Source organism: Trichomycterus rosablanca, chromosome 12 (genome assembly GCF_030014385.1).
Source record: "Trichomycterus rosablanca isolate fTriRos1 chromosome 12, fTriRos1.hap1, whole genome shotgun sequence".
NCBI lineage: Eukaryota > Metazoa > Chordata > Actinopteri > Siluriformes > Trichomycteridae > Trichomycterus > Trichomycterus rosablanca.
The window spans coordinates 25,924,105-25,936,507 of NC_085999.1; the positions used below are offsets into that span (position 1 = coordinate 25,924,105).

Below are 12,403 nucleotides of genomic sequence, written 5' to 3' on the forward strand. Positions count from 1 at the left end.
TGTCCATTTTATTGGCTTCACTTACCATATAGAAGCACTTTGTAGTTCTACAACTACTGACTGTAGTCCATCTATTTCTCTGCATGCTTTGTTAGCCCCCTTTCATGCTGTTCTTCAATGGTCAGGACTCTCCCAGGACCACTACAGAACAGGTATTATTTAGGTGGTGGATCCTTCTCAGCATTGCAGTGACACTGACATGGTGGTGGTGTGTTAGTGTGTGTTGTGCTGGTATGAGTGGATAAGACACAGCAGCGCTGATGGAGTTTTTAAACACCTCACTGTCACTGCTGGAGTGAGAATAGTCCACCAACCAAAAAATCCAGCCAACAGCACCCCGTGGGCAGCGTCCTGTGACCACTGATGAAGGTCTAGAAGATGACCAACTCAAACAGCAGCAACAGATGAGCGATCGTCTCTGACTTTACATCTACAAGGAGGACCAACTAGGTAGGAGTGTCTAATAGAGTGGACAGTGAGTGGACACGGTATTTAAAAACTCCATCGGCATTGCTGTGTCTTATTCACTCATACCAGCACAACAAACACTAACACACCACCACCATGTCAGTGTCACTGCAGTGCTGAGAATGATCCACCACCTAAATAATACCTGCTCTGTGGTGGTCCTGTGGGGGTCCTGACCATTGAAGAACAGGGTAAAAGCACAAAGTGAAACTACAAAGTGCTTCTATATGGTAAGTGGAGCTGATAAAATGGACAGTGAGTGTAGAAACAAGGAGGTGGTTTTAATGTTATGGCTGATCAGTGTACTAAGAAACTAAGTAGGTATGAAACTGCACTGTTTGTTCACTAAACATGTCTCAGAGTGTGTCTATATGTGTGTGAAAAAGAGGGTGGGATAGAGGAAGGGAGGAATGAACAGAGGGGAGATATGCCAGTGGGCGGACAGCTGTGTTCCTTTCAGATAAACTTACATTTAAAGTCATTTTACCATCTTCTTAAAACTCCTACTCACGGGATATGACAAGAAGCGTCTTTATTCCAACACGTTTTCCATTTAAATTAGAGATAAAGTGATCAGGGCTTGACGGCTATGTGAAATTGAATGTTGAACGTACATGCACCTGTACAAAATACAGACGTTACCCTCAAATCTTCACCCATCCAAGAAAACAGAAACATTAATGCGTATTACCAAGTCAATGCAATGTAACTTCAGAACTCAGAAGAGGGTTGAACCCTTGTTATTAATAAAGCTGGCTTGATTCTACCCCTGCTTACCATTTCAGGGAAAGACACCTCCAGCTCTTCTCGCGTAATGTTCTCACCAACCACCTCCTATCTCCTCCCCTTACCACTTAGTCTGCCCGGTCGGCACTGTAAGATAGCACGCTAATTGCAGACACGCCAGCCTAGTGCCATAATCTGGTTGGAGTAGGGTGGGTTGGTAGGACGGGTGGGGGACACATTAAGCGTGGCTTGATCATTTGCGGGGATGGCTGAGGAAGGTGCCACACATGAATATTTCATTAGCTTTAATTGCTGAGGAACACTTTCTTTATGGCAGTCTCGCCAAAGAGGCCGCCAGCGGTAATAACGAGGCTGAGCCCATTGTAAAACTTGAAAAGCTGATGGCATTAAGACCTGTGATTTTGCCCGTCTGAAAAGGTAGATTCAGATGTGCCATCTGGATCCGTGGCACACATGGCAAATCGGTCTCACGGATGCCTACCAGTTGGAAGACAATAAAGGCATTGCAGGATTTCTTGTGAGTGCAGGTTGCATTCTGGGATTTCTGCTGTACTTTTACATTACACCATAGTTAATTTCCAAAATTCTTATCAAACTAGACCAATCAGAGCAAGCAGCACATTTATCAATGCCAATTCCACACACTGTCCATAAAACATTAAAATTAGATTTCATTTCACTGATGCTTTGCGCAAGTTTAAGAAAAGTCAACCCACATTTTCCTCCTTTAAAGAACCACCGTATTAAAGCTTTGACATGGCCGTCAGATCCGATTCTCCTGAGTCGTAGTGCTTACACTAAGGAAGAGGATCATTTAGCTCAGGAATGTAAAGCACAGGACATCCTCCCTGATAAGGAGCAAGCATGCCATGCCTGGGGTTGTGGGCCAGGAGTTATCGACTCGGAAGCCAGCGAGTTAGAGCTACCTTCGGGCCCTGGCTTCCATGAACACAGAGCCTCCTCATTACTTTAATTGCTAGACCTACAACCCAAAAACGGTGCCCTGTAATCTGTAGAACCAAAGCGCCTTGTCGGTGGGTGAACTTCTGAGCTTGAAAGAAATGACAGGGGAATGGAAAGAGCTGAGGGCAGTGAAAGCCCTCAATAGTGGTCAAGGTATTGGAGTGGTTCTCACCACACTGCTGGGCCCTTAACCCTCAATTGCTCGGATTGTATTTGGCCCCAATTGTAGGTCATTTTAAATAAGTGGTGCTAAATGCCACAATTTTAAATGTCAAATCTAAGACCAGGATGTGTGTACTGTATGTGTGTGTCTGCCTTGCGATGGACTGGCGTCCCGTCCAGGGTGTTACTGTGTGCCTTGCGCCCATTGAAAAGCTGGGATAGGCTCCGTTTGCATTTACATTTTCGGCATTTAGCAGACGCTTTTATACAAAGCGACTTACAGTCTAAGAAATTGAGGGTCAAGGGCCCAACAGTTGTAGCCTGACAGTGGTGTGGTTTGACCCAGCGACCTTCTGCTTACTGGTCCAGTACCTTAACCGCTAGGCTATAACTGCCCTACTCCCGCGACCCTAATTGGATAAGCGGATAAGAAAATGAATGAATGAATGAATGAAATCTAAGACCAGAGCTTGTCCTAGCAGAGTTGGGATTGCTGACCAATAGACATAATGCCTATTTATGTTCTCAAAAAACCATAGTGCCCAATCCCAACCGTAACACAGGACAGCACATTTAACCCAAGCGTAGCACAAATGACTTTAACTAATGACTTAGTAACCCATGGCATGACAGGAATACCGTATATTAGCACGTTCGATGCAGCTGTGTGAGAACTAACTTGTGAACGCAGGTGATTGGCAGACATAAAGAGACTTCTGGACAACCGTTTCAGGTCATGATATAGATCTGGAGAGCGCTGTTATCAGATCAGTCTTTAGCAGGCACCCAACCATAAAGGAGAGGTCTGGACCCACAGATGTCATGACACCTTAATTCACTGATCCGTTATTGATTGTTCTATGTGGCGACAACCTTGCCGGAGGTGTTCCGCTAGTCAAACGGAACACATCCATGTGAGTGTGTGTCGGAAGGGGGGAAAAAATGAAAGGGTGTGGACTAACTTGCTGGATTCGCTGATCAAATCCGTAGTTTTAACATAATGCTGATGAAAGTCCATCAACATTGTAAAATCGCTGCTTCATTCTGAAGGTTTCCCTTCCATAAGTTTAACTTAACCCTCCCTCCCTCCCTTCCAGCCCTGACAGTCACGCTGAACCTTATTCCTATTCATTATCACTGGGCCTGTTGTTTCTGCAGCCTGCAGTGACATACCTCATTATTGACCTTGGTAAATCCTCAGTGTTTAGGCTAACGGCAGTGCGGCGCCACAAAATGTCACGGCGCTACGTTGTACTCACTCATGAAGAAAATACACGCATGGTTACGAGCAAACAGGGAGGGGGAATAATAGCAACAAAACGCCTGCAAGTCACCTTAAACCATGTGCACCATGTGCACGACCTTAATTAAAGAGCAGATGAGTGTAAAGCAGGACCCTCGTATTGATGCAAAGCGTAAGTGTAGGTGTTTGGACACAAGCTTATCACAACCAGTACAGAAATGGGCTTTGGCATTTGCAGCTGTACAGTTTTGACGTGGGTAGGGGGCAAAAGTGTGAGTACAGGAGAACAGTCTTGCGACTGGTCAGTTTGGTTATACACGAGTGACACAGGACTAACAAGGCCTTGGGTGGCATTCTACTGTCCCTCTTAGCAATGACAGATGTTATGAGGACACGGGAGGATAAAGCTCTCTTGCTGTCTTCATAACAACTCCAAGTGGGTGGGGTGTTTGTGGGTGGGGGATGGGTTTTATATTTAATAAATCACGGTCAGACAGGTTCTTCTTTCAAAAAATAAATAAATAACAATAATAATAAATAAGTATTAGACTAACATACTGTATTTAGCATCTTCTTCCAAGCACACTAATCTTTGAAGGTGGAGGGGGGCTTTAAAAACAAGGCACATCTCTTTTGCTAATGTATATCTTCTTGTCTTTGGTAGTCGGCGGGTTACTTTAGCTTTAACCAGGCTCCCTAGGCCACCACCACGCTGCTTAATGCGATAATGTGAACACCCGGCAAAGATTTAGGCCTCCTGCACCCCAGCAAACAAAGGGTTCCCTCTTTCCAAGCAGAGGCCCGTCCCCTCCCCTGTTGTCCATAGGTGTTTGCTGAAGTAAATCGGCCTAAATCCTGCACAGCTTGGCCCTGCTGAAAAAGAAGGGGGGATCTGAATAAAGGTGTACGGATAATCTCCTATTCTTAACGACAACAGAAAAAAAAAAGTTTAACGGGGGGTAGGGGGCAAAACAGATAAAATTAGGAATTCATATCACATGGTTCGTTTGCGGGCTCTTGCATCCTTTCTCGCTCGGACTGCTTCTTTTTTTTTGCTAGGCCTGTGGATTTGCATTTGTGATCCCTGACCTACTGAGGTGCGCAGGGAAAGGCGAGTAAAAAGCCGACTCTACAAAGCCTGTCCCCTCTATCAGCGCGAAGACACATGTGTTACAAAAAAAGACGTGCCTTTAGTGAGGAAAATGAACGAATCTGACAGTGGCCCTTTGAGCGTACCATCTTGTCCAAGGAGGACGTCTAGTCAGCATCGAACAAGAGCTCTTAGGGCACCTAACAGAGCCGGAGGAACTTGCGTAAACTGACGAATGCAGGTATTCTTACAGCTGGAGTCTGAAAATGGAATCCGGACATTCTCAGATACTTGTGAAATTTCCCTTAAGGTCAATAAAACAATCTGTTGCTTTCTACTAGTAGTCTCAGCCTCATGTGTCCTCATTACTTTGTTGTTCCCTCCCTGTTATTTAGCTGGTAATAGCTCCAGAATGGCATCCAGTAACACTATCTGTGCCATTAGTAAAAGATCATGACTATCGTTTAAGGTCTATAAGGCGACGGTCTATTGTGGGCCGCGTAACCAAGGGAAGTTTAACAATCGGGGAGAGACGCAGAAGTTATGTCACTCTCACTACTCTACCTTCTGTCCTTCACTTTGCCAGGCATAATTTCTACCTCTTTACTTTCTCTTTTCTTTGCCTTCCTCTGTCTCTATCTCTCTTGCTTTCCCTCTCTCGTGCATGCTCTTTTCATCTCTAGCTTTGGGATGCTGAAAGCGAAAGAGTGGCCTAGCAGCGTTGAAAGGACTGAATTGTGATTAAGAAGGAGGAGAGGAGCTCCTTTTCTTTGTTCTACCCTCAGGGGTGTTTACTGAGGGGGAGTGTGGCGGAGGAGGGAGAGAGAGTGAGTAAGGGAAAGGAAATAAAGCGATAGCGACTTGGTGGTGGTGGGGTGACTGAAACATGGCAGAGCAGATATGAAAAACATTCAGGTCAGTACGGATGGGAACAGAAGTGGCGGCAGTATCGGTGATGTAAGGCAGGGTGTGTGCGCGTGTGTGTGTGAATGAAAGTGTGTGTGCTTAAGAAGTGGGATGTCTGTTATGAAAGTGTGAAGAAAACATCACTGAAATGAACATATTAATTTTAGTTATATTAATTCTCTTTTTCTTATTCAGAAAATTAATGGCTATAACAGAGAGTGAAAGGTATCTCACGCAGCTGCTGGGACAATGGCCTAGTTGTGCAAGGGTTGGTATACTAGGCTCCCTGGCACCGCTGATTATAGGAGCATGCCAATGAGATGCCCAGATGACAAGCCATTGTCTTAGCTCTTTGTGTGGGTGAACCTGCTAACCTTTTCTTAAACGTGGCTCAGTGTTTCTTTTCAGAAGAACAAGTGATTTCATCTAACAGTGGGACTAAATTGTGAGGGGCAGAGGTGAAAAGACAGAATTATTTCCACTCAAACAATTCAGTTTATGCCCTTATTAGTGTACAGGTGGAACAAAAAAGTAAATACAGACTAGACTAGACTAGAAAAATAGATTTTCCCAAGTAGGCGGACAGATAACAGACTGAGATAACAGATTTACTATTTTGAGAGGTGGCATTGTTCTGTTCTGCATTGTTCTGCATGTAAAAGTTAAATACTGAAGGGGCAGAGTGGCAAAACTAAAATAAATAGTGCAGCAGAGCAACAAGAGCCCTTCATCTTTCTTCATTTTTCTTCAACATGTAATGCTGTTCGTAATAAAGACTAATACACCTCTCTATCTAACTATCTATCTAGCTATGAATAACTAGTAGCACCACACTACTCACTTTAACTTTAACCACTCTCGATTTAACCTGAAGTCTGCTAGGTGAATAAATGTACATATAGAGTAACCTGTAGATATGTATGCTGTTGTACTGCTAATAACTAAATGTTCTTGGGGTCGGGTCCCCACGTAAAGTCACATCAGATGCAAATGGTGTCACAGGAGATTTCTATTTCTATTATTATAACAAACCCTTACTATAAAATTCTAGGCAAATAAAACAAACTTAAGAAACATACCATAATAATTAAAGCTTAAGCTACAGTATTTATCTAACTTTTCTGTAGCAGTTACATGGATGGTACTGTCGCCCTAACTATAGCCTAAATTAATAGCTAACATTGTGTGAAATATGCACTATTTAGAGTACTGTAAAAGCCCATGGGGTAAAAATGAGGTTGTGAAAAAGGAGGGGGGGGGGGGGGGGGGGGTGTAAAGTGTAAGCCACTAAAAAGGAGTCAGTGGCTAGAAAGGATAAAAACCCCTGGACTACAATCTGGCTGTAAAATTAAACCCTGTTGACTATTGTCTTTCTTTATTTACAACGAGGAAACTACATTTCATTTCACAAACTTACAGTAAACCTTGTTGTGATGTCTCATCACTAAGCCATACAGTTGCTAAGAGACAACACAACTTCACACACAACCTCATTTTTCATCAGTACACCAGAAATTACTCAATAAACCAGTGAAAGCTGTTGCTGACAGCTAACTCATCCTATGTCATACAGCTGAAATTTAGGTTTATGCCTGCACAGATCAAGTTACACACACTGACCAGCTATTGGACCTCGAAAACAAGGGGGTGTAGCCAGCCGAAGAGACACAGAGCAACAGGACAGAGAGAGTAATCCTTGTCCAAAATTACACCAACATCCCCATATCCTAGTCAAAATCAATACATGATGGATGCACTGTATTGCTTACTTTTGGTACTGGTACTGCTAAATTAATCATAAAAAATGCTAAACTTAACATAGCACTATTGGGTTATAGGGGTCATTTTGGATTGAAAAAGCAGGGTTATGTTCTGAACTAAAGGCTTCTATACTTCTATAAAAAAAGTACTCCACAGCTCAATATTGTCCATCAATAAGCATTCATTTGCACATTTGGTCCATATTAGATTTGTACTAATTTTTATATCTATAGAATTCTGTCTCTTTAAAGCATGGCTTAGACATTAAGATATTAAAATAAAAAACATTATAATTGCTATGAAGAGAAACGAAATTAGAATCCCATACCCTTATTCTGCCCCTGCCCAAACATGCGTTTAGACTTGACTAACCACTTCACCTAAATATATAATTTGGTCCACAGCTAAAAGTAATAATAAAAGAATAAAACTCAAATTAAAAGAAAGAAAAAAATGCAACCAATAGCAAACTAATTGAACATGCTTGATAAAAACAAAGTGCATTAAGAGTGCATTTTATTAGAGCACTTTGGCCTGCGTTCCATTCTATACGCATCATGTTACTGTCATGTTTGCTCATATCAGTCGGGCACGTTACAGTGCCAAAACAAGCACACGGCTGATTAGTCTTCAACCCCTTCATCACCCCATATTGAACACAGTTGCACTGTTTCACTCCACTGACTCTCCTGCGTTCTGGGTTATGAACGCGCCTGGAGCTGCATTTAGGACGCGCATTGATTTTTACTGATCAATACACGGCGTTTAATGCGCAATCCGGGTCAAACATGAAAGAGGCGCAAACTGGAGGGTTCTGTTCCAAATATACAAGGGATGTTTCATCCTGATTTGAATGTAATGCTGTCTAGCAATGACAGGTATTATTTGTATGAGACTTGCACAAGCGCAAAACAGTTCTGGTGCTGGATAAAGTTCTGAATGATCCAAATGACCTGGGTGATATATGGGTGGAATATGTTGAAAGTAAAACATTGCACATTAGATACATAAACAGACATAAATAGATGTTTTTCCTAATTTTAATGTAAAAAATGTGCAGTTTTATTATGTCACTAGTGTGGCAGAGTAACAGTCATACTTTACGCACTGCATTTACACTTTAATTTATAATAATAATAATAATAACAATAATAAGAATAACGCAGTTCAGATCAAATAAATAAATTGCCCATGTTTAGTCTTTGGAAGCACACATTTTATGCTTCCAAGAAATTGCACTTTTTAATAATGATACTCTGTTGTAAATTGAGTTTTCCCCCCTTTTTTTTTAACCTGAATCCCACATTTAAATATGTGTTTTAATTCCACTCCATCCCTAAAAGCAGGAATGTCCAAAATTACACCAACATTCCCTTTCCCTATTCACAATAAATACATGAAGGATGCACTGTATTATTACTGTGGGTACTGCAAAATTAATCACACAATGCTAAACTAAAAAAGCAGTGCACTGTTGGGTTATAGGAGGTCATTTTGGATTTAAAAAACAGGGTTCTGAACTGCAGGCTTCTATCATTAATCATTCTATTATATTATTTAGGTTAAATGTGTTAGTAACCCTATTTTGCTGAACATATACTTCAGATTTGCATCCCTGACGTTTTGGTTAGATTGCACATTGTTAGGCTTAGTTTGACTTTTTAGTTGCATCAAAGCATCTACTTCAATTTTAAAAACAAAACAGTGCAAGTTAACTGTATAGCTTGTTTTCCCCCAGTGTGTTTAACATGACTTCCACGTTTTGTTTTAATTAGTGTGATTTTTCATCAACAGGGACGTCTTGGAAACTTTCATTCCCTATCAGATTTAAGCAACTTTAAGGGAAGTAAATGGTTGAAAGTGCTTGTAAACTTCTCCACAAGTCATTAAGAAACATATCAATCGAAATCATGATTAAAATTTGACCTAAAGGACGTAAATAAAATAAAATGAATAAAACTACAGACCTACGCCTAGGGTTTATGGAGTTGCAATGAGTTACCAAACACTGCAGGACAGAGAGCGCGTGCTCACACAGAGCAGCAGCAGCACGAGCGCACGCACGCGCGCCTGCCCCCATATAACGGTTTTGCGCTGGCTGCATTAGAACCAAGACAGCCACTCATAAAAGTTTTTAGACACTACAGTATATAAAGGATTAACATGTATATAAACTCATATAACAAGTCCGTTAGCAGTTCAGCCACTTTTTTGCGCGTTTTGACAACCCCGGTCTGACTCAAACACACTTATCACAAGACAGGCTGGGCACCGTGAGTACCACACACCTTAAACTCCACAAAGTAGTCTTTTTAAATATGAATAAGGTAAAGAAAAATGAACTCACCGTTCTTTCGTCTGGGGTTGGCTTGTTTTCGCCTCTTGCAGCGCGGCCCCTCCGCCTTGATCTCCGGCTTCATTGATAAGACGCGCTCACAAACTCCATCCAGTATCTAAACCACAGCAAAACACAACGAGGCCAACAGTTTTCACTCAGTCGTTCTTCTTCACAGAGCTAGATCTCATTCACCACGCGTGGGTACGGTCAAACTGAGTCGGGAAAAGTGGATAAAAAGGCTCGGAAAAGTCCCAGAATGAAGTTTGGTTGCGCGCTGAGAGGGAGCGCCGTTGTGTTCCGTGCCGCTCCGTGCTGTGCCGTGTTGTGCGTCGCCTGATCTTTTGAAGTGTCTCTGATCGGACAGCAGAAGGGGAACGAGAGGAAGAGAAAGGAGGAGGCGGAGGGGACAGGGTGAAAAAAAGAGACACACACCTTCCTTACAACTTCTCACGTCCACCTCTTATGAGTTTTACCAGTTCTTCCTATATTGTATGGGTTTAACATAGCCTATATGATCTTGTGTGGTGCGCATAAAGAAAGGAACACTGTAGATGGTTACAACTATCCAAATAATTAAGCATCAGGACTTTATACAGCGCCAATGTATTGTTATGTTCAGTATCTTATAGCAAATATTTCATTTGCACAATTTGCACATCTTAGACATTAGTTTTGAGATTTTTATTCCATAGCGAACATTTTTCTTGGCTGAATCATTAACCATATTTGCCATTTTTCTGTAAAACTGTACGTTGACTTATTTTAACAAACAGACATTTGGATAATCACAACAGTTTTGCTCTTCTTTTTTAGCATATATACATTTAGTGAAAAATCCTTGAACAATATTCTTACAATAATTGTTTCTTATTTACGCAAAATACATTATAAAATATGCATATATCCAAATAGTCCCCAGTGAGCTTAACAGTCTCTAGAAGAAAACATTAGTTTTGCCTCATTTTGCATATTTAAAACTTATATAACAATAAATATAATCATTGTGGTTCTCAAAAGAACCTTATAATGTGTGTTTTTTAAACAGTTTTGTGCCACAATGAAATCATGTTCCACTATATATGGATATATACAACATTTTAACGTTTTTTGGGGATGGATTTTTTTTCTTTTAGACAACCCTTACACGCATCGTAACTAATGCTTGTAAACACTTGACTTATTATTAATTCGAAAAAGACATTATTTATATTTCCAAATCCCTTATTGGAAGTCTATGCACTTTAAGGTGTAACACTTTTACTCTTAAGACAACCTGGGTGTCAATGACAGATGGAGCAGTAAATTGTTCTGTATGTATTTTTTAATAAATCAATCCACTTAAACTAAATTTAAGTCTAAAATGTTTAAAATAATATGTACGTGGAAACAGATACAACAGATAAATGAAGGTTCTTCAAACCAGGAATGTTTCTACTACATGATCACTGTGAAGAACCTTTGTGATGCCTATTAGCGGCTGCGTAAAGGAGAAAAGTTCGCATAAGCTGTTCATGTCCATGCAGAAGTAAATACTATGTCCTCTGAAAAACAGAGCTCGTAGTCCTATTTACCCTAAGCAAGCATACTACATTGCTATAAATAATCTGATTTAACATACTGTAAAATCAAGTGACAAACGAACGAAAAACAATATAAAACAAACCTAAACATTCATAACGCTTATAAAAGCGCACAAACTGAAACGATTCATAATCTAATATTTAGTGTCGAAATGAATTAAAACTCAGCATTTTCGTTTCCTATCTGAATACCCCACATGAGAATAAATACAGACTATAAATATAGTATAGTACAGACCCATAGTATTAAAGAAAAAATACAGACAGCAGTTATTTATGCTGATGCCGTAGATGAATAATGTACCATCATGTTATCTAAACAATCTTCACACAGGGAGCTTTTAAAGATGCCACAAAACGGTAAAGTATTTCCCATAGAATAGGTTATTTTATATTTAAACATATTATACTCAATAATATGTATATAATATCTTTATGGAACCAGACTTCATTTCTGTTGCATCGCCTTTTAGTGTCTCACATGAAGAATGAAATCGAATCAGGCTATAGAGCAGTTTATAAATGCACAGAAATAAAAGAACCCCTAGTTCGGTCTTTTTTAAATCTATTCTTCCTTACATAAAGAGTAAAATCAGTGAGCGCTTCTTCAGTCAGAGAGGTGCGCAAATTCTTACGCTCACTGAACGCACCTCTGTCTCACCTGCGCAGGTGGGCGGATTGTGCCAACATCTCTCAGCAAGGAGGGCAAAAGTCAAATCTCACTAAAGAGCACAAGCGGCCCCGATTTAATAATAATAATAATAATAATAAAAACCCAAACAAAAAGGCAGCTCAGGCAAACCTACCAGATTGCGCAGAAAATCCTCCGGATAGGAATGCGGAGGATGGAGGGATATAAAGAAGAGGTTGTAGCGAGTGTATCATCCGCTTCAGGTGAGTGTAGGAGCGTTATTCCCAGCGACAGGTTAGCTTGTGATCTGAGGAGGCTCAGGACGCACTGACGCTGATGTTGCGCCTCTTCTTGATATTTTTCAATCTCTCTCTACTTTTTTCTGCGCTACACCGAAGCACGACACGCGCCACCTATCTTTATGCAGAGGGATGTAAAGTAAAAGGACGCGGGGAGGATGGTGGGGGTGGTTTGGGGTGGAAAAGATGCGCCAAACTACCTTGGACGCGACAGG

At 41.1% G+C, this 12,403-nt stretch overlaps 1 protein-coding gene across 2 annotated transcripts in view; it reads right to left on the minus strand.

Annotated features, from left to right (window-relative positions):
• zeb2a (zinc finger E-box binding homeobox 2a) overlaps positions 1 to 12,162 on the minus strand; it is a 74,900-nt gene extending 62,738 nt beyond the window's left edge. The window contains exons 1-2 of one of the 2 annotated variants that reach the window (XM_063005778.1): positions 12,065 to 12,162; positions 9,688 to 9,793 (exon numbers count right to left, since the gene is read on the minus strand). In XM_063005778.1, the coding sequence (XP_062861848.1) occupies positions 9,688 to 9,760 (73 nt within the window). In that variant the 5' untranslated portion in view covers positions 9,761 to 9,793; positions 12,065 to 12,162. Of the gene's footprint in view, positions 1 to 9,687; positions 10,001 to 12,064 lie in introns of those variants that run through there. The other variant, XM_063005780.1, reaches the window with a different exon arrangement.
• Between the last annotated feature and the right edge of the window lie 241 nt (positions 12,163 to 12,403).